At 39.4% G+C, this 22,632-nt stretch overlaps 1 protein-coding gene across 1 annotated transcript; it reads left to right on the top strand.

Annotated features, from left to right (window-relative positions):
• The first annotated feature begins 465 nt into the window (after positions 1-465).
• Positions 466-21,898, top strand: LOC138843162 (cytochrome P450 2C4-like). The gene is made up of 9 exons (XM_070057566.1): positions 466-708; positions 2,881-3,043; positions 3,230-3,379; positions 6,288-6,448; positions 7,739-7,915; positions 15,678-15,810; positions 17,411-17,598; positions 18,722-18,863; positions 21,361-21,898. Exons 1-9 carry the CDS (start codon positions 541-543, stop codon positions 21,540-21,542), a joined length of 1,464 nt encoding a protein of 487 aa, XP_069913667.1. The 5' UTR covers positions 466-540; the 3' UTR covers positions 21,543-21,898.
• Positions 21,899-22,632: the final 734 nt, after the last annotated feature.

Raw genomic sequence — 22,632 nt, 5'->3', positions numbered from 1 at the left:
ATCTCATAAAAATCCCCCAGAATAGACACTGTGTCGTGGTAGTTCAGCTGCTGCTTTTGACACAGGCATTCAATATCAGAAGCTTGAGTTTGATTCCTGGTTTCACTTTTTGAGCCAGTGTATGCTAATCCTATACCTTTAGCAAGAGATGGTTTCTCAGCTCTTGGGCCCCTTTCACCCATGTGGTAAACCTGGATTGACTTTTGAGTTTCTGATTTGACCTTTTCTGTTGTTGAAATTGCAAGGAATGAACCAAGATACAGGAAATGGAACTCTTTATAACTCTCTCTCTCTCTGCCTTATTTTCAATTACCTATACATAGGAGCAACACAGTACAACGAAATTTCCATTTCCCGAGTGGGCACAGGAAAGAATGCAATGCGACTAAAGAATATCTTGTTTTCATCTATGTCATGGAGGCAAAGTTCACTCAGGAGAGAGGATAAAGTGCATCATTGCTTGACCCGTCAGAGAAGCATATTAGCAAGAGTGGTATAAAGCCTGTGCTTCCCAGCTCACAGTATCCCAGGAAGAAGAGAATGGATCCAGTTGTGGTCCTGGTGTTGGGTCTCTGCTGTTTACTTCTCCTTTCACTCTGGAAGCAGAATTCCAGGAGGGGGAAGCTCCCTCCTGGCCCCACTCCTTTCCCCATCATTGGAAATATTCTCCAGATAGATGCTCAGAACATCAGCAAATCCCTAACTAAGGTAAGTATTCATTATGCTCCTCCTGTGACTAGCTAAGGGTAAATAGATTGACTTTTTTAAAAATAAAATCTATTCCTGGATGCACACTCTTATAACAGAAGATTATAAATCAAAATGCTCTCTGTAAGCTTTGATGCTTCTTCTACCAATTTCAGGAGTTGAGTAGAGAAATATTAGGTACCTGTAGATTGAATCAAAATAATTAAGTGACAAAAGTCGGGAGTACTTCTGACCATCTTTGAGTTTCAGCCATTTGTCTTCAGGTAAGAGATAACGAAGAGCTTCTGATACAAATTTCATTCAAGAAGTCATCTACTGTATTTTACAAGTGTTTTTTTTTTTTCAGAATATCCATGAAAATTGAATTTCTCTGCAGTATCAATAAAAACTGGTATTAAGCTATGGGTTCTGGAGTGGTCTAGGTGAATGAAAGAAAGAAGTAAACATTCAGTGGCCAACTGGTAGCATCAGAATTCTTTTAGATTCTGTGAAACCCTGCAGTGTGACCCAGAATGCCACAGGATGGAAGAAGCTGCTCCTCCCTGAGATGCTGCTTTGCAATGTCCTGGCCTGCCTCTGGGGCTTGTTTTCCTTCCCTCCCCCAACCACCTCCCACCTTCTTTCTCTGCTTCTGATTTTCTAATTCTTCTTCTTCCTACTCCTGCTCTTCCTCCTCTTCCACCTCTCCTCCTTCTTTTTCCTCTTTTTCCTCCTCCTTCTCCTTCTTCTTCTTCCTCTTCTTGTTTTTCTTCTCCTTCCTCCTCTTCTTTCTTCTTCTGATTTGTTTTCTTGACTCAGAAGGCTGAGCAATAGAAACAGAGGTAAAACAGAGTGAGAGATCTCCTGGTCAGTCTTGTAGCATAACATGTTAAGTCTCTGCTTCTGACACTTGCATCCCATATGGGCACCTGTTCAAGGCCAGGCTGCTCCACTTCCCATCCTGCTGCCTGCCAATGTACCTGGGAAAGCAACAGAGGAACATGCAATTCCTTGGGCCCCTGCGCCCACGTGGGAGATCCAGAAGAAGCACGTGGCTTCTGGCATCAGCCTGGCCCAGCCCTAGTTGTTTTTCTCATTTAGGGAGTGACCCAGCACTTGGAGGATCTTTCCCTCTCTGTCTCTCCTCCTCTTTGTAAATCTGCAATTTATTAAACAAACATAAGAAAGAGATCCCATCTGTTCTTTGACTGCACAAAGGACTACAATGGTCAGAGCTGAGCCAGGCCAACCAAGAGCCAGGAACTCTTCCTTGGTCTCCCATGTGGATGGCAGAGTTTCTTTCAAGATTTATTTTATTTCTTTGAAAGGCAAAGTAACAGAAAGAGAGAGACACAGATAGAAAGCTTGCTTGCTCTCTTTCTGCCTTATTAATAGCAACAAATTTCAAACTTGGCTGGGCCAGTTACTTGGCGTGATTTCTAAGTATATACATCACTAGTGTTATCATGGGCCTATTGAGTCAGGATGCTCATAAGATAACCTTACCATGTGATCCTGAATTTGGCTGGGTATTGATTTCAAGCCACAAAAATTGAATAAGCAGTACATAAGTTTCTTTACTGGCTACAGGAAATTGGTAATAAATTTGGAATTCTCAAATGCTAGTTTATAAAATAGTGCAAAAAAACTTGCTGAGTAGATTGTTTGAGAATTAAATGTAAACTGCATACCAACTAATGGACCATTGTATGGCACATCACTATCATATTTAAGTATAAAGAGAAATATTTGAATCCATGGCAGAATGAAGAGAAAACATGTGGGTCAGCACTGAGTTGCAGCAGGTCAAAGTCATGGCCTAAAGTGCCTGCATCCCATATGGGCGCTGGTTCTAGTCCTACCTGCTCCTCTTCTAATCCAGCTCTCTGCTATATCCTGGAAAGCACAGAAGATGGCCCAAGTCCTTGGGCTCCTGCACCCACATGGGAGACTGGAAGAAGCTCCTGCCTCCTGGTTAGCACAGCTCCTGCCATTACGGCCATCTGGGGAGAGAACCAGCAGATGAAAGACCTCTCTCTCTGTCTCTACCTCTCTCTGTAACTCTGTCTTTCAAATAAATTTAAAAAAATCTTAAAAACAGAGATAACATAGACAATGCTAATTTCTGTCTGAATCAGACACACTCTGTGGCTGACATGTGCTTTCTTTGGTGATATTTGTTTCTCTTCCCAGTTCTCAGAACGCTATGGCCCCGTGTTCACTGTGTATCTGGGCATGAAGCCCACTGTGGTGCTTCATGGATACGAGGCAGTGAAGGAGGCCCTGGTTGATCTTGGAGAGGAGTTTGCTGGAAGAGGCCATGTTCCTATGGCTGAAAAAGTTAATAAGGGACTTGGTAAGTGTGTGTGTGTGTGTGTGTGTGTGTGTAACAGTGGTAATAGGGTGGAGAGGATGGAAAACAGAGACTTCAAAAGCTCCCCAGACAGAACTTGGCCATCTGTGTGGCTGGCTGCCTCATGTCAGCTTCTTCCTACTTGCTGGGTTCTCCCTCCCTCCTAGTTTCTGTTTCTCATTCTGGCAGGAATCGTTTTCAGCAATGCAAACACATGGAAGGAGATGCGACGCTTCTCGCTCATGACCCTGCGGAATTTCGGGATGGGGAAGAGGAGCATTGAGGACCGAGTTCAAGAGGAGGCCCACTGCCTGGTGGAGGAGCTGAGAAAAACCAATGGTGGGTGACCCTTACCCCACATCGCTGACCTCACACTGCACCCTTAATATGCTGCCCTGGGAAACCTTGCAGGGTGGGCAGAGCCTTCATCCTGAGGCCTGGTTGCCACTCTCATGGTGGGAGGGGAGGTTTGAAGCAGAGAAGTGGGGAGTTGTTTGGATCTGTGCTGTGTTTCCAGCATGGTTCTGTGTCTTGTGCGGGTGTAAAAGTTAATTTAATACTCTTCTGTTCCAAGTCAGTTTCTATAATTCCAATCAGAAATCATGGATATAAGTTTTGAGTGTAATTTCTGAAAAAATTAAAGAGGAATATTTTTCCCATAGCCTGAATGCTGCTACCTATCGCAGAACATTTCATGGTGGAAACATGGCAAATGCATATGGTGGCAATGACCCATCAGCCACTTAAGGGACAAGAACCGCCCCTCGTGGGCATTCACATCTGCATGCTCGCTTCACTGACATGTCTGAGGTTCCCCAGGCCCGTGCCTAGTGCTGGACACCAGTGGTGCTGTGTGCAGTTTTGTCTCCCTAGGCAATTCCTAGCAAAGTCCCTGAACTTACAATTCTCTGTAATCACACTGTTTATAAAATTTGCTCTCACTTGTTGAGTCTACTTTTTCTACTGATTAATTTGTGTAAATGTATCCTGTAACATAATTCTGCACATATACAAGCACTGTTTCGTGAAATGACTTATTTAACAAAATTTCAACTGTTCATAATAGCTGTTTATATTGGCTTTCCTTTGCAAAGCGTGGCCCTCTTTTCTGCTTTGCTTTCTCTCTGTGTTTATTAGATTTTGTTTGAGAAATTGAGACATATTTTCCTCCCACCATCAGGTCTAGTGCTCCGAGATATGTTACTCAAAATGCATCTGATTATAAATTTCCAAATTACCTTGTTTTTAATTATCTCTTCTAAGCAAAGAAAAGACTGAATACCAGGTTTTCTGTAGATAGCAAACACATATACACAAATACACAGTTCCCAAGGCTTTCCAAATTATCCTCTACCCCGTTGGGGTAAAATAAATTTTTTTTAAATTTTTTATTTATTTATTTTTTTTGACAGGCAGACTGGACAGTGAGAGAGAGAGAGAGAGAGAGAGAGAAAGTTCTTCCTTTGCCGTTGGTTCACCCTCCAATGGACGCCGTGGCCGGTGCACCGTGCTGATCTGAAGGCAGGAGCCATGTGCTTCTCCTGGTCTCCCAAGGGGTGCAGGGCCCAAGCACTTGGGCCATCCTCCACTGCACTCCCTGGCCACAGCAGAGAGCTGGTCTGGAAGAGGGGCAACCGGGACAGAATCTGGCGCCCCGACCGGGACTAGAACCCAGTGTGCCGGTGCCACAAGGCGGAGGGTTAGCTTATTGAGCCGTGGCACCGGCGTAAAATAAAATTTTGTCTGAAAACGTACAGTAACATAAATGTTAAGAAGGCCTGACATAGGTGCAAGTAATTCAGGTATCCTAATGGCCTGTATTCTACCATGTATTCTGAACACTTTTAATTAAGATGCCCTTATTGAGGTAGCTATGAATTTATGAGCTCTTTACCTATAAAGTTCAAGTTGATCATCTGATTCTAGCATTTGCACCATACAAATCTGCCAATTAAAGTGAAAATCTGTCCTGGATTTTAATTTGTTTATCTGTAAAATGAGAGACTTGGCTTAACCTCTGGGTAAATTTTAAATTTTATTAAAACATCTTTTGATATTTGGTATAGTTGTAGAGAACAATATCCTGGGATCTACTAAAGGTCAGCTTTGCTCAAGTATGTTAAATATGTAAAGCAATTACAGATATTGGCTGTTCACTTCTCAAGGAAATTTACTGTTTTCATTTAACATTAAAACTCATGATAAAGAAGACGCCAATTATTTTTTGCTTCATCTAACTAGGATGTATGCTTGAAATAAAATAACTCTCATTCTACTCCTTTACACAAATGAATCCTTCCTAAACTTATTATTTCTTTACTTATTTTTCAATGTTTTTCTTATAAAATGAAAATTATATAGACAGACACACACACACACATACGTATATGCACACACACACACAAACACAGAGAGACAGAGAGAGAGAGAGATCTCATCTACTAGTTCACTCCCCAGATTCCCACATAGCCAGGCCTATAATCGAGCCAGATGTGGGTACTCACTAGGTCTCCCACTTGAGTTTCATGAACTCAGCCATCACCTGCTGTCTCCAAGAGTCTGAAATATCAGGAAATGGAGTTAGGAGTGGGGCCTAGTGCTGAACCCAGCACTCCTCTATATGGAATGCAAATCATCTTAATGGTATCATAAGCAGTAGGCCAATGACTTGCTTCATTTTCTCATTTTTGTATTTTCTCATATTGCATGGATGCCTGCAGCTTTTAAAATATTTTCTTTTCAATACTTGAATTTACCCACAATTTTTCTCTTTGTTTCCTCTCCAATGGTTCAGCACATCATTTTCATTGTGACTATTCTATTCATTATTTTATCTATAAGAAGTTTCCTGGCCCACACTATTTTCTGGTCACCATTTCAGTGCTTTATTGTCTACAGACATTGCACAGGTAACTGACTCTAGTTTGAAAACTTGAATGACTAAGTTTAAAGAAGTTTTTATTTTCTTTCCCAAATAGCAGATCTCTTGTGTAAAAACAGTGCTTATAAAAACAGTGAATGTGAATTGAGTATTGGGAATAGCATTATTTAGCCAGCTAGGTTGTAATGGTCAGCTCAGGCTTACAGTAAAGTGATGTGTTGATTGCATTTGTGTCACTTTTTTTTTTACCGTTACAGGAATTTGTAGGGAAAACATTGCTTAAAATTTCTAAATTACCAAGGACAAAAGTAACAAGCTTCATATCTATATTTTAATGGTGTTTTAAAATTGTTTTCAATTCTTCAGCCTTACCCTGTGATCCCACCTTTATCCTGGGCTGTGCTCCCTGCAATGTGATCTGCTCCATTATTTTTCATAATCGCTTTGATTATAAAGATGAAGACTTTCTTAAACTGATGGAAAGATTAAATGAAAATATTAGGATTCTGAGCTCTCCATGGTTGCAGGTGAGAGTGAGATCTTTTGTTCCTGAGAAACCATTTATGTTCCTTTATCTGACAGGTGCAAATTTCCACATGGACCAAGATGTGAAGAGAATGTTCAGACAGCACAGTCCAAAGCACAGCTGATGTCACTGAACACTGTGAAAGATGATGGAAACTGGGGCTGGTGCTGTGGCATAGCGGGTGAAGCCACTGCCTGCAGTGCCGGTATCCCATATGGGCGCCGGTTCAGGTCCTGGATGCTCTGCTTCCAATCCAGCTCTCTGCTATGACCTGGGAGGGGATGGCCCATGTTCTTGGGCTCCTGCACCCACGTGTGAGACCAAGAGGAAGCTCCTGGCTCCTGGCTTAGGATCAGCGCCGCTAGGGCCCTTGCAGCCAACTGTTGGAGTGAACCAGTGGATAGAAGACCTTTCTGTCTCTGCCTCTCCTTTTCTCTCTGAGTAACTCTGACTTTCAAATAAATAAATAAATCTTTTTTTTAAAGAAAGATAATGGAAACTTTTATTTACACACAGGAAAATGAGTGTCCAAATATTGGGCTGGTGTTTATGTCCATTATCTTCTTGTCCAGTGATTTTTCCACTAAACTCCAAGCCCTATTTCTATGGAGCCACTTCGATGACTAGACAAAGGATGTCTTTGTCAACCAATGGACATCCATGTCATTTTTTTCTTATAATATTTATTTCTTTGAAAGGCAGGATTACAGAGAAAGTGAGAGAGAGAGAGAGAGAGAGAGAGAGAGAGAGAGAGAGAGAGAAATAATTCTTCCATCTGCTGTTTCACATTCTGAATGCCCCCAAAACCAGGGTTAGGCCAGGCAGCTGCAAGGAACCAGGAACTTACGTACTTGAGCCATCACAGATTGTCTCTCAGGCCCAGTAGCAAGAAGTGGAGTAGCTGTGACTCGATGGAGCACACAATGTAGGTTGCTGGCATTCCAAGCAGTGCTTTACCTGCTGGACCACAATGCCCTGATTTTCTATTATCTTTCAAATTTTTTAGCTAAGGATTTGTGGAAAAATGAGATTGATAAAAGGCAGATATTACACTATAAAATTATGTGTGCCACTAAGAAATGACTTTCTTCTTTGATTTTGAATTCTCTCCCCAAATATTTCTATAAGCATATGGAACTACCATATATTTAAATAAAAGTTTCTCCCTGAAAATGGCAACCATATTTTATTTATATTTATAGCTGTAATTCCTAAGTAGGGGTGCAAATATATATATATGTGTATATATAAATGTATATATAATTCAACAAATTATTGTTTTTTGTTTTAGGTCTACAATAATTTCCCTGCTCTCCTTGATTATTTCCCGGGAATTCATAAGACCTTACTAAAAAATGCTGATTATACAAAAAATTTTATTATGGAGAAAGTGAAAGAACATCAAAAACTCCTGGATGTTAACAATCCTCGGGATTTTATTGATTGTTTCTTGATCAAAATGGAGAAGGTAAATTGTTCACAACAGTTCATTATTTGATTTCTTTGTATTTTGAGGTTCATCCAATAATTCTGTATAAACAATGGACGTTAAAATGGTCAGGCTATTTTGACAAGCACTTAAATATCTATTGTAGGAATGAGCTTTTAGTATCCTGAAAAATAGTAAGGGATTTCACATAAAGTTTGCAGAAATAAAGAACTAAAAGATAAGTTTACTTTAGTCTATAAAATGAAGCTTATGGTTTTTAAAAATAATGTACATTTCCATAAATGTTTTTAAAGACACAGAATATAAAATTAAATTGTTAAATGGTTAGAATACCTGGGCCTTGTTCTTTAAATGAAAATAATCTACCCAAGGGGGAACATAATGCACATCTCAGGTGAATTGGAAATAATTAAAAATCACTGACTATCATGCTGTAATGTGAAGATGACATCATCACTGAGCAAGTGTCAGGGAGAGGGGCTTAGCCTGGGTGGGATTTGCGCATATCCTGCACATTGAAGGAGGTCTTTCGAAGTTCTCAGTGCAGGACAGGAGAGGAAATTTCAGGTGGAGTGAGTGGTGTGTGTGGAGGTGTTCAGTGTGCAGTGGGAAAGAGTAGGTGGAAGGAAGACAAAGACTTAGCTCCCTGTAACACAGTAAGTTGTACATATGTGGAGAAGAGATTGGTGTCTAGGTGGCAACCTGTAGGTGTGAATCACCTTGTCACTGCACTGTTTGTTGACAATGTTCCCTATCGCATTACCTTGGCACCCTGGCCAAAGGTCAGTTGTACATAAATCTAAGTTTGTTTGTGGGCTGTCAACTCCACTACATTGACCTTTGGGTCTGTCATCATACCTGAGTACCAACTTGAAGTCTGAATTACTGTAGTTTTCAAGTAAAGAAGTGTGAGACCTTTAAGGTGGTTGTTCTTCAAAACTAATTTGACTATCTTATGTTCCTTGAATTTCAATATAAATTTAGGGTAGACTTGTAAATTTCTATTAAGACTCAGTGAATAGTTGGTGGGATTGCATTAAATCCATAGATCTTTTCAATTATTTTATATAAAACTTGAGGGAAAATTCACATGAATATATGTTCATCAGGGATATTGGTCTATAGTTATTTTTCCTGTTGTATCGTTTTTTAGTTTAATAGTTAAGATGATGTTGGCTTCATAGATGAATTTTGGGAAGATTCCCTCCCTTTCAATAGTTTTGAATAGCTTGAGAGAATTGGAATTAGTTCATCTTTAAATGTCTAGTAGAATTCAGCAGTGTATCCATCCAGTCCTAGGCTTTTCTTTGCTTGGGAGGGTCTTTATTACTGATTCGTTCTCTGCCATGGCCACTGGCATTTTTAGTTTTTCATATCTTCATGGCTTAATTTTGATGGAATGTATGTCTCCAGGAATCTACCCATTCCTTCTAGGTTTCCTGATTTGTAAGCATGCAGCTCTTTTTAGTAACTATTGATTATTCTTTTTAATTCCTTTGTCATCTCTGATTTTTTGATTTGAGTCATCTCTTTTTTTTGATTAGTTGAACCAATTGCATATCAATTTTATTTTTTCATAAAATAGGTTCTTCATTTCACTGATCTTCAGAATTTTATATTGGATCATTTTATTTGTTTCTTATCTAATATTAATTTGCTCTTTCCTCCTACTAATTTGGGGTTTAGTTTGTTGCTATTTTGTTAGGTTCTTGTTATGTATTGATAGCTCATGTACTTGGAGCCTTTCCAATTTCTTGATGTAGGCACCAATTGCTATAAACTTCCCTCTTAATAGTACTTTGCTGTATCCCATAAGTTTTGATATGTTGCATTTTCTTCTTCATTCCTTTCCAGAAATTTTTTTTAATTTCTCTTTGATTTCTTTATGACCCACTGCTCATTCAGGAACATGCTGTTCAGTTTCCATGTGTTTGCATATGCTCTTGAGATTCTTGTGTTGTTCATTTCCAGCTTCATTCCATTTGAGGTCAGAGATGACGCATGGCATGATTTTAATTATTTTGAATTTTCTGACACTTGCTTTATGGCCTAGCATGTTGTCTATCCTAGAGAAGGTTCAGTGCACTGGAGAGAAGAATGTGCATTCTAGAGCTGTGTGATGAAAAGTTCTGTAAATATCAGTTAGTTCCATTTGGTCCATAGTGTCATATAGCTCTGTTGTTTGTTGATTTTCTGTGGGTTGATCTGTACATTGTTGAAAGGGAGGTGTTTAAGTTCCCCATTAATATTGTGCTGGAGTCTCTGTCTCTCTTTCATCCATTAGCATTCATTTTAAATAGCCAGGAAGCCTATATTTTGGTGTATATGCATTTATTATAGACACATAGTCCTGTTGAATTGATCCTTCTTTTTATTTTATTTTTATTTTTTTTTTATTTTTATTTTTTATTTTTTTTTATTTTTTGACAGGCAGAGTGGACAGTGAGAGAGAGAGACAGAGAGAAAGGTCTTCCTTTGCCGTTGGTTAACCCTCCAATGGCTACTGTGGCCAGCACGCTGTGGCCGGTGCACCGCACTGATCTGAAGGCAGGAGCCAGGTGCTTCTCCTGGTTTCCCATGGGGTGCAGGGCCCAAGCACTTGGGCCATCCTCCACTCCCCTCCTGGGCCACAGCAGAGAGCTGGACTGGAAGAGGGGCAACGGGACAGAATCTGGCGCCCCGCCTGGGACTAGAACCTGGTGTGCCGGCGTCGCAAGGCAGAGGATTAGCCTATTAAGCCGCGGCGCCAGCCCTGAATTGATCCTTTAATCCTTACCTAGTGCCCTTCTGTCCCTTTAACAGTTTTTATGTTAAAATCTATTTTTCTGATATTAGAGTGGGTACCCCGGCTTTTTTTTTTTTTTTTTTTTTTTGCTTTCCATTAACATGGTATATATTTTTCCATCCTTTCACTTGCAGTCTGCATGTGTCTTTGTTATTGAGGTGTGTTTCTTGTAGGCAGCAAATAGATTGGTCTTGTTATTTAATCCATTCAGCCCATCTGTATCTTTTAACTGGAGAGCTGAGGCCATTAATATTCAAGTTACTACTGACAAGTAATGTCTTGGCCCTGCCATTTTTCCATCAATATTCCTGTTTTTCAATGTGAATTTCCTTCTTAGTGTTACTGGGACATTTTCTCCTTCACATTCCTTCATAAATATGGCTATTTTTCTGTGTTTCTCTGCATAGCTCATCCTTAAGCATCTTTTGTATATTCAAAATGACACTCACACTCTCTCAACCAGTCAGGCGATGTTGTGGGGTATATTGGGAGGGAGGGAGAAATGTGCACCCTTTTGTTCTGCTACATTAGCAGGTATTGTGTTCATGACAGGCCACCGGGCCAGACTCACACCAGACTGTATCTCCACAGCTGTATGGTCAGAAGCATGGGCTGCTGCAGTCTGAGCTCACCTCACGTTCCAAAGCTGTCGTTTTTCTAGGCTCACAGCTGCTGAGGTCCCGTGTTGTGTCCATGCTCTTGCTATGTGTCCATGCCCTCCACATAGACTTATGTGTCCGTCTTTTATCTGCAGACTTTTCTACTGCAGTTTTTCCCTAACTGTTCCCTGGAATGCAATGCCTTCACTTTTTTTAAAAACTATTTTTCCATCTTCCCCTAGAATAGTGCCCTAAGCTCCCTATTCTGCCAACTAGAGCTTTACTGCAAATGCTTTTTAAAAATCTGTTTAGATGATTTTTTTTCACATTCTTATAATGTGTTTTTCAACATTGATTGCTTTCCTTTAAACCACCTGTGCATTTCTTGGGTAAAATCAATTTTTTCAGAATGTGCAATCCATAAAGAGATAAAGTGTTGTAATGAACTAATTATTTTAAGAGCAGCACCATTTGGTGGCATTAAGCACAATCAGTTTGTTTTGTAACTATCACCACCATACATACCAGAATTATTTTATTCTGCAAAACAGAAACTTCATATCTATTAAATAATAAGTTCCTGCTCCCCATTCCCTGCCAACCACCATATTACCTACTTTTTTTAAAAGATTTATTTATTTTACTTGAAAGTCAGAGTTACAGAGAGAGAAGGAGAGGCAGAGAGATAGAGAGGTTTTCCATCCACTGGTTCATTCCCCAACTGGCCATAATGGCCAGAGCTACGCCGATCCGAAGCCAGGAACCAGGAGCTTCTTCTGTGTCTCCATGCTGGAGATGGCTTGGGCTATCTTCTGCTGCTTTCTCGGGCCATAGCAGAGAGCTGGATAAGAAGTGGGACAGCCAGGACTCAAACAGGTGCCCATATGGGATGCTGGTACTGCAGGTGGTGCCTTTACCCACTACGCCACAGCGCTGGCCTCTTTTTTTTTTTTTAAAAAGACAATCTAATTTCTGTCTCCTGGAATTTGCTATTCTAAGTACCTGTAACTGGAAACACACAATGTTTCTCCTTCTGTGACTGGCTTTTCCTACTTGGCATGATGTTGTTGTTATTACACATCTTTTTTTTTTTTTTTTTGTATTATAACCAGTAACACATATTTATAATTCTTCTATAACAATTTTTATTTAAAATCACATAGAAACTAAAATACTTATATTAAAATATAAAACATTAATATTTACCATTATCTGTATAGCTGTTCTTTTTAAATTTATTTTTTAAATATTGATCTATTTATTTGAAAGGCAGAGTTACAGACAGACAGAGGCAGAGACACACACAGAGAGAGAGAGAGAGATCTTCCATCTGCTGGTTCACTTCCCAAATGACTGTAATATTCAGAGCTGGGCCAATCCAAAGCAGGGAGTCAGGAGCTTCTTCTGGGACTCAAAAGGGAACAGGGGGACAAACACATGTGCCAACTTCCATACTTTCCCATGTGCATTAGCTGGGAGTGACAGGAGTCACTGTGCACTTACTCCTCATGTAGGATCTCTGTCCTAGTGTGCTGTACATTGAGATTTAATGCTATAACTAGTACTCAAACAGTATTTTTCACTTTATGTTTTTGTGTGGGAGCACACTGTTGAAATCTTTACTTAATGTATGCTAAACTGATCTTCTGTATATAAAGAGAATCGAAAATGAATCTTGATGTGAATAGAAGGGGAGAGGGAGTGGGAGTTGGGAGGTTGCGGGTGGGAGGGACGTTATGGGGGGAAGCCATTGTAATCCATAAGATGTACTTTGGGAATTTTAATTCATTAAATAAAAGTTAAAAAAATTAAAAAAATGAATCTTTAAAAAAAAACAAAAGTGGAACAGCCGATACAAGAACAGGTGCCCATATGTGATGCCCCTGCAAGCAGTGGCTTACCTGCTACACCACAGCCAGCCCAGTTAAGTAAACTGCTAACAGGAATACCCATAACTTAATGTGACTTTTACTTCAGAGGTTCTCTTTGTTTTTCCACCTGTATTTTCTTCCTCATATTTGGTACATTCTACTTTTTCACACATATTTTTTGAACTGCATTTCATTGTTTGTATATAATTTTCTTCACCTCTTTGAACTTATTAAAAATTTATTTTAATGACGTCATCATAAGTCCAAAGTCTTTGTTTCCTCAGGAATGACTTCTGCAAAATCATTTAAAAATTATAATGGACAATATTTTTTGCTTTTTTGTGTCCTCGTAGTTTTTTGTTGAAACTGGACATTTAATAAATCATAACGTAACAAATCTGGAAATGAGACTTTCTGCCTTGCACAAATTGTCATTTGTCTTTGAGAAAGCCTGCAGCTATCTGCTTACTTAGAAATTTTTATAAATTGAGTTAGCAAGGTTATAGTTCCTGTCATGTGATCACTTGACTCTTGTTCTGTTTTTTTTCTGCTATCAGTCAGTGATGAGACACAGACTTCGTTAAGATCTTGGGTCCAGTAAAAACAGAAAAAATGTTAAAGTCATTCGCTTCTTTAAATTCCTCAGTTAATGCTTTGGAGAAGTTGTTGGAGCACATGGGATTGAAACAATGCCCAGCCCTTCAGTAATAAAAAGGCACAACTCCTTATTTTTAAAGGAAAATATTTCCCTTGCCCAGTCTGGGACCAGAAAGCCACACAGCACAGGACACTGGCCCCAAAATTGCCTGCCACAGAGCTGAGGTACGACGTATGTTGGCCTCTACTTATATGAGAAACGCCAAAATTCCCAGAAATACAGCAGACAAGTTCTTCATCAAGCCCTAGCCTGAAGGCTGCAAGTGTCTGACAAGCACCCAGAGTCCTGAAATACTTTCCCCAGACAGATCCTTCAAGGTCAGTGATTTTCTTTTCCTGCAGGGACTGATTCCTGAACTTCCTGATCTGGCATGTTTGTGGCATTGCTCCAGAATTGCCATCATAGCAGTATCACTGCTCTATGATATGGAAAGTCTACCCCTTTACTATTGTTTCATAGAGTCTAGCTTAATTATGACAGGTTATGTGCTAGTACCCAGTGAATCTCAAATCCACTTCCAAAGCAGGAAATGTTAGTGTTGGTTTGTGAGCACACTGCTTGTCTTACCGATTCAAGAGAAATTATAACTTGATGAACTTACAACACTCTCTGAAGGTGGGATTACCAATCGATGTGAGTGTCTGTGTGTAACAACTTCATGTTTTGAGAGGATTTAGTTAATGTTCTGGGTGTTGATTATATAACCCTGACATGTACAGGTCATTTCAATATTATCAAAACTTCATTAGTATAATGCCTATGTAGGGACTGGTTAGAAAACTATAAATGTAAACATAAATGATCTCTTGTCCTCAATATTTAAAAATTTCTCCTTCCGATCAGTTCTCTGTCACGCAATCTTTTTGTTCCTTACCAAATGCACATGTCCTTTTCAATGGCTTACTCTCTCCTAACTCACAGTGTGTGAGAACTCCATGTAATTAGTCCCTTAGCTCTGGCATCAGCACAACTTCTGATCTCTCCTTTGTCTGTGGGCACAGTGAACTCTCAGATCTGTCTTCATGACCGCAGCATCTCTTCACCTCGTACCTCCAATTCATTCCTGCGCGTGTCCCCAGTCCTTCTTGCCAGTTGCCTCCCTTCTGGACACAGTGGTGCTGACCTCATCTTTTCTTGAGGAACCCAATGTCATCTAGGTTTTGCAGCCTTACCAGCTTTGCACAATTTTAACTTCTTAAAGAACCTGCATGGATAATTGATTCCATGTCAAGTTTTGGTAGAAGACAAAATTGTGAACTCTTTATTGGGCAAGAATACATTTCATGGTATGCTCCTAACTTACTAATATTTATGTATTATTGACTACCTTTTCTTATGTATAACCAAAAGAAAATGTAGTTAATACTGTCTTAGCAAATGGTTCATTTACATCGAATACAAGGTGACTAAAGTTCAGCTAATCTGGCAATAATAGATCACTAAGCATTAGAGTAGGGTGACCTCCATTTTCCTTGCCATATTTAGCCCATATACCCTCATTTTCATGGTTAAATCCTCCTCTTCCAAGATGATGCCATTTTGCAACAATGTTTCAAGTAAAAAGAAGGAAATAGAGGCTGTGGTGCCACTAGGCTTCTGCTGATATTCTTTTGTGAAAGAAATATTCATGACATACCTCGCTCAAGAGTCTCAAAATGGAATGTTTAGGCAGAGGAAAAGTAATGGTATAGTCTAAAGTTTGGGGGCACCTTATCAATAGTGTCCACACATCCTGCAGAGTTTTTCCTAATATTGCACTTTCAGTTTTCCCTGTTAGCTATCTTTTAAAATAATTGTGTTATTTTGGATTTAGTGTAATAATATATGCTGGCAAGTAATTTGTCAAATTGCATCAAATCATTCCTAGGAAAATAATTTGGAGTTCACTCTTGAAAGTTTGGTAATCGCTGTGTCTGATTTGTTTGGAGCTGGGACTGAGACTACGAGCACAACGCTGAGATACTCCCTCCTGCTCCTGATGAAGCACCCCGAGGTCGCAGGTACGACTCAGTGAGCAGCAAACTGCATTCAGGAGAGAAGCTGGGGAGCCGTGGCTACTGTCCTCCACCTGGTTTTTGCTAGAGGAGTCTCACTGCTTAAAAACTTTTGTGCCAACAACTGTACCCTGTCCAGTGCAGTGATCAGAATAAAACAGGCCAACGTTGTACAATGCAGGAGGAGATCCTAGAGCAGTGAAGACAGCCTGGCAGGAGGAAGAGCAGTGATGTTTGGGGGCTGTGCTGGATCTCATGGGAGTGATGTGTGGCAGGCACAGCATTGCATTTTCTTTCATAACAAAAAGACCCCATTGAGGAGTAGGTATAGTCTTGCTGCTACCTTTCCTCATTCTGACAATTCAGTGCTCTAATACAGAGAAAAGGACAAGGAAGCTTTTCTTACTGAAAACCAACTTGAAATTCAGTGAGGCTTCCTTAAGTAATTCCAGTCTGGGAGGTATTCAAAAGTATAGATGCATAAGACAGGTGTTTTCTTTCAGTCAGAAAATGCACCCAAAGTAATGTTATTACAACAGAAGTCTATTGCCATAAGCTAGCATTGGATAAAACAAGAATTGGGAGAAGTGGTGTAAATAATTTTATATTTTTTGGACAAATGCATTTAGAACGTTACCTGGAAGAAGTTTAGTTTTGTAGAAGTACTAATAATCTGAAGAATCCCAATGACCAGAATATTATTACTAGGTATTTGAAAAATCTTTCTGAGTATCAGGAAATACTTCTTATCAGGAGATAGAAAATTGTGAATTAAAAAATGATGACAGTTAATAATATCAAAGAAAGTAATAAAAGCTAAAGATGCAGAATTGCCTTACTAGGAAACTATACTTATATGCTCAGAATGATGAAAAAATGAATGTTGATATAACCAAAATGTCTGATCTAAATATATCCTGCTAAATGGAGGGACTGCTGTGTGTGCCTGTCATGGTGGGCATATGTGTATGTGGGCTAGAGATTCAGATGAAAATTCTCATCTGTCTTACAAGGAAATAATTGAATAAGTGTTAAAAATGGTAATAAAGAAATAGACATTTAAAGAAACATGATTATAAATTGCAGGGATGCTCAAAATGGCTACTTTGGGGGAGTAGGAAGATGGTAAGATTAACATTGCAAATGAACACATATTCCAAAACCTGCAAATACATTTAGAGACTCACAAAAGGTAAAATAACACATTTCCAAACACACCCTCCCTTCACACATCTGTTTTAACATGATTTAAGTCCCATGCATTTTCAAATTTAGATTTGATTTCTATTTTCCTTTCTGCAAGGCCAGTGTTTTCTTGATTTAATTATGTTCTGATTTTTGCGATCATTTTATTACTTCTATTTACGTTAATTTCATCTGTGTATTTTTATGGCCTGTATGTACCAATATATCATAATGTTAGATGTAGGAGAGTACACTGTATCTTTTTGTGGTAACTCATTTTATATTTCGAGGTGTCTTTCTTGGCCTGTAGCTTATAATTCTGTTGCGACATCTTCATTAAGGTTCATGAAACCCTAAATTGTTATGACAGCTGTGCCAATTTTCTCATTTCCCCCGTTATTTCTTACTTATGTCTTATCAGCTAGGGTCCAGGAGGAGATTGAGCGTGTGATTGGCAGACACCGGAGCCCCTGCATGCAGGACAGGAGTCGCATGCCCTACACGGATGCTGTGATACATGAGATCCAGAGATTCATCGACCTCCTTCCCACTAACCTGCCCCATGCAGTGACCCGAGATGTTAAATTCAGAAACTACTTTATCCCTAAGGTAATCTTGTTTCTTTTACATTGACCCTGAGTGCTCTTAAGCTTCTTACCCACAGTGTGGTTCCAGCCCTGCCCATTTTTAAGCTAAATATGCTTAAACTGATACAATACAGAAGAATATTTTTGATGCATGAAAATTACATGAAACATAAATTTTGATGTCAATAAAAACTGGAACAAGAATCCTCATTCATTTACACATTGTCTATGACTGTTTCCATTCTTTAAGGGCAGTAAGAGAAAGCCATGGCCTGGAAAGTTGGACAGATTTGCTTTTTGGTTCTAGTCCCTGTCGGGGTGCCAGATTCTGTCCCGGTTGCTCCTCTTCTAGTCCAGCTCTCTGCTGTGGCCCGGGAATGCAGTGGAGGATGGCCCAGGTCCTTGGGCCCTGCACCCCATGGGAGACCAGGAGGAAGCACCTGGCTCCTGGAGCCTGGCTCCAGCACTTTGGCTTTAGTGGCCATTTGGGGGTGTGAACCAACGGAAGGAAGACCTTTCTCTCTCTCCCTCTCTCTCTCTCTCACTAACTCTGTAGGTCAAAAAGAAAGAAAGAAAGAAACTAGTGGAAAGTCCCTGTGTGTGGCATCTTGATGGACTCAGTGCTGTTTCCCTCAGATCTTGGTGTGTGGCAGTGGGTGTCTGCCAGTTGTTTTGGCTCCTCCTAGGTGGTTACATTTCCAAATGAATGTTAAAGGTGTCAGTTTGTCAATTTCCCTGTTTTTCAGGGAAAGCAAGTAAGTACTTGGTGTATTCTCTGAAACTTAGTGGTGAGGTAGGGGCATACCCTGAGTTAGGATTAAACTGTAATAAAGATCTCCCTTATTTTAAACATGAGCACAAACAAACTGCCACAATGAGAAATGGTCAGAGGTTTTATACTTGCTACTGAACCCACGTGCTCACATGGTCAAAAGCTGTCACAGGGCATTTTAGCAAAATCACTGCCACCGCTCATCTCTGCTTATTACTTGGTCTGTGTGGCTGGGGATGTCACTGCTCTTCCTGGGACTTGGGCTTCTTCTTTTATTGATCAAAAATTGTCCTAAGTGATTTCCACTTTTCTTTTTTTTTACCCAGCACAGTGACTTCTTCATACTTTGATGATCTGTGTCTATTTTATCCAGGGTACGGACATCATAACATCACTGACATCCGTGCTACATGATGAAAAAGCATTTCCTAACCCAAAGGTATTTGACCCTGGACACTTTCTGGATGAGAGTGGCAACTTTAAGAAGAGTGACTACTTCATGCCTTTCTCAGCAGGTAAAAAATTCATTTCCATGGAATTTCAGAGAAGATAACTCTTTTAATTCAAATTTTTGTCATATAGAGTGAACAAATTTCATGTATTCCACATGTACAGATGTAAGAGCATAATACTACCCACCATACACTCCATCCCTCCCACACTCCCACCCTCCCTCCTCTTTCCTTCTTTTTCTTTTCCTTTGTACACTGATACACTTTCAGTTTGTTTTATGTTCACAAGTATAACCCTCAAATAAATAAAGAATTCAACCAGTGGTTAGTAGAAAAACCTCGCTTCCTCAAGAGTATTGATAAGGGCATTAACCATAATCAAATCTTAAATGTGATTTTGTTCATATACATTACACTTTTTTGAACTCTGTCAACACATATCAGGGAAAACATATGGTATTTGTCTTTTTGGGACTGGCCTATTTCACCAAGCATAAGGTTTCTAGCTATAAAAGACAGGATTTTTGTTGATGTGTATTCCACTGTGTGTATATAATCACAGTTTCTTCATCCAGTCCTTAGGTGATGGATAGCTGAGTTCAGTCTATAACATCCACTATGAATCAAGGTAAAATAAACAATGTGAATTTCTTATGTTTCCATATGAATTTTAGCTTCATTTTTTTCCTGGATCTGAAAAGAATGTCATTGGTATTTTGCAAAATGTTTGGGATAGTATGCACATTTATGATATTACACCTTACAATAGAAGAAAATGAAAGATTTTTTCATTTGTTGTGTCTTTTTCTATTTTTACTTAATTTTTAAAATTTTCATTATAGAGATCTTTCATACCCCTGGTTACATTTACTCCAAGATATTTAATTTTTTCTAGCTATTGTCAATGAAGGTAATCTTACAATTTCTTTCCCAACCATGGCATTGTCTTTGTATCCAAATATTACTGATTTTCATGTGTTGATTTTATATCCTGCAAACTCTCTTATGAGTTCCAATAGTCCCTTGGTGGTGTCCCTTAGTTCCCTTAAATATAGGATCATGTCATCTGCAAACAGGGAGACTTTGACTTCCTGCTTTCTAATTTGTATCTCTTTGATTTCTTTATTGCACAATAGTTATGACAAAATTTCTGCAACTGTACTGAATAGTAATGGTAAAAGTAGACATCCTTGTCTAGTTCCACAACTTAATTGAAATGCTTCCAATTTTTCCCCATTCAGTATGATACTGGCTATGGGTTCATCATATACATTTATGTAAAGGACTGATCCTTCTAGACACATTTTGCTTAAAGTTTTGATCATGAAGTCGTGCTTTGCATTATTAAAGGATTTCTCTGCACCTATTGAGTTAATCATATGGTTTTTATTCTACAGTTGTTAATAGGATGGATCACACTTATTGATTTGCGTATGTTGAGCTATGTCTGCATACCAGGGATCAATCTCACTTGGTTCAGTTGAATACTATTTCTAAAAATGTTGTTGGATTTGATTAGCTGGTATTCGGCTGAGAATTTTTGCTGAATGCTCATAAGGGATTTAGGTCTCTAGGTCTCAATCTTTGCTGTATCTTTCGCTGGTTTTGGAACTAGCTAACTTTTTGGTATCATGGTACTTTCTCGGGAATTGGTAAATTCCTCTTTGTACACGATCAGGAACACCAGTCCCGATGTCCATGAACTTTCTCTGCTCACAATACATCCTCATTATTAACAAGGTTCCTGAGGCTCTGTTTGTTGACACATTCCTGCCACACTGAGAAATCTAAACTATAAGATGATTGAATTCTTCCTCTAGATGCAGTCTCATGGTTCCTAAGATCTCTACCTAGAAGGTAAAACTGAGAAGAGTTTCAACACACCACGATAAACACGTTAACTCCACAACTTCACTGAAATTCTTCTATGTGGTGTCTCTCACCCTGCAGAGTCTTGTCTGGAAATAAAATATGATCAAGCACAGAACAACACTCAAAGACCTCACCAAAATCAGCGACTAGTTGAGTAAAGACCATCAGAATCCATTGTTTTTAGTGCTGTAAGAGAGGGATGCGTAGTCTGCAGGGGAGATGGAGGAAGCACATGAGGAGAATGTATCTGATTCTTCCTCTCCCATACCCAGTGTAAGGCACGGCATGGAGTACCCAACATTCTAATAGTAAACATGACATATCATCTGTCTCAAAAGAACCAGACATAATGTACAGAAGAGAAAAACAGCACAGTATTAAATAGATATTGAATGAAAGAATCAGAACACTGTTCTTTTTCAGTCAGAAAGATCAGTAGAAATCAAAACCAGAAACTTGATTGTGCATCAGAAGTTGCTGAAAAATGTATGGCTAGGGCTAAGAGGAGAGAGAATGTGCCAGACCTTATACATTTGTCTATACAATCCTTTCCAAACTTCCATCCATCCATCCATCCATGCATCCATCAATTACTGTCTGTTTTCTTTCTACCAGTTACTAACACAGTGTTTGTTACATTCGCAGTTACACACAGCAAGTGATTACCCTCTCTGTTTGCTGTTTTCAGGAAAACGGATGTGTGTGGGAGAGGGCCTGGCCCGCATGGAGCTGTTTTTGTTCCTGACCTCCATTTTGCAGAACTTTAAACTGCAATCTCTGGTTGAGCCAAAGGACCTGGACATCACTGCAGTTGTCAATGGATTTGTTTCTGTGCCACCTTCCTACCAGCTCTGCTTCATTCCTATTTGAAAGAGAACAAACTCTCTGCCTCTGTGCTGTTGTCTGCAACTCCTTCTCTTCAGAGGCATTGTCTATCCCTTCCTCTATCAGAGACACCCTCCATGACTTCTCTCACATCTTACTATTCCATCAGATCCAGTGAACACTCAACCTCCATTATAGGAGTTTAGTGGGATCTTATCACAGGGATATCTGCTGTTTCCTACATTCTGCAACACCTACACTGATTTCCACATTTGCCAATTCATATCAATGCTGCTTTACCAAGTCTTATCACTATAAAACAGAAATAAATATTAAAATATGACAATTTAGACCCATACTTCAGTCCCTATGTTCTAAATAAAAAGAAAATAATAATCCTAGTGTCAGTTTTCTGTATTCTCTTCATTTGTGCATCAAGCAGATAAGAAATAAAAGAAAACAGAATCCCAATAGGTCACACCAGTCTTCATAATGACAAGCAGATAGAGGGATGAAAGGGAAGATGGTAGAAAGCTGTCTTGTCTGAATGTCAAGTAGAATTATTTGATTTGTGGTTTCAGAAGAGAGAAACAAAGCTTTTAAAGATTTAGTTATTTATTTATTTTAAAGTCAGAGTTATAGAGATGGGGGAGAGAGTGAATAGGAGGGCGGAGGTTGAAGTAGCGGGAGGGAAAGAGAGCAAGAGCAAGAGCGAGAGCTAGAGAGAGAGAGAGAGAGAGAGAGAGAGATCGTTCTTCTACTAACTGGTTTCTTTACAAAAAGCTGTAATGGCTAGGGCTTAGCCAGAAAAGTCAGGAGCTTCATCCAAGTCTCCTATATGGGTGTCAGGACCCCAAGCACTGGGGACATCTTCTATTGCTTTTCCTGGCTTTACCTGCTCATCCACTATGCTGGGCCCTAAAAGAAACTATGCTAAGAACAATTCTAACGTGTAGGGAAAGTTGAGAGGATCAGCTTAAAGGAAGATGATCATTAGATTCCACAGTCCCATATTCCTTCTTGGGGCTAGTGTGATCATAGGATAAAAATTTTGAATTTTATATTACACACTGTTTTCAATTTAGAGGCAGGTATACATGCGCATTGTTCTATTTCTAATCTTATGTTCTCAGTG

The sequence above is a fragment of the Oryctolagus cuniculus genome, chromosome 15 (assembly GCF_964237555.1).
Source record: "Oryctolagus cuniculus chromosome 15, mOryCun1.1, whole genome shotgun sequence".
In the NCBI taxonomy this organism is placed as follows: domain Eukaryota; kingdom Metazoa; phylum Chordata; class Mammalia; order Lagomorpha; family Leporidae; genus Oryctolagus; species Oryctolagus cuniculus.
The sequence above is the reverse complement of the archived record's forward strand: the minus strand, read 5'-3'. Positions and strand labels throughout refer to the sequence as shown.

Coding starts and splice junctions, on each gene's coding strand:
- LOC138843162 (XM_070057566.1), top strand. CDS start 541: ATGGATCCAGTTGTGGTCCTGGTGTTGGGTCTCTGCTGTTTACTTCTC. Junction 3,380..6,287: donor GGAGCTGAGAAAAACCAATG/GTGGGTGACCCT, acceptor TCAATTCTTCAG/CCTTACCCTGTGATCCCACC. Junction 6,449..7,738: donor TGAGCTCTCCATGGTTGCAG/GTGAGAGTGAGA, acceptor TTTTTGTTTTAG/GTCTACAATAATTTCCCTGC.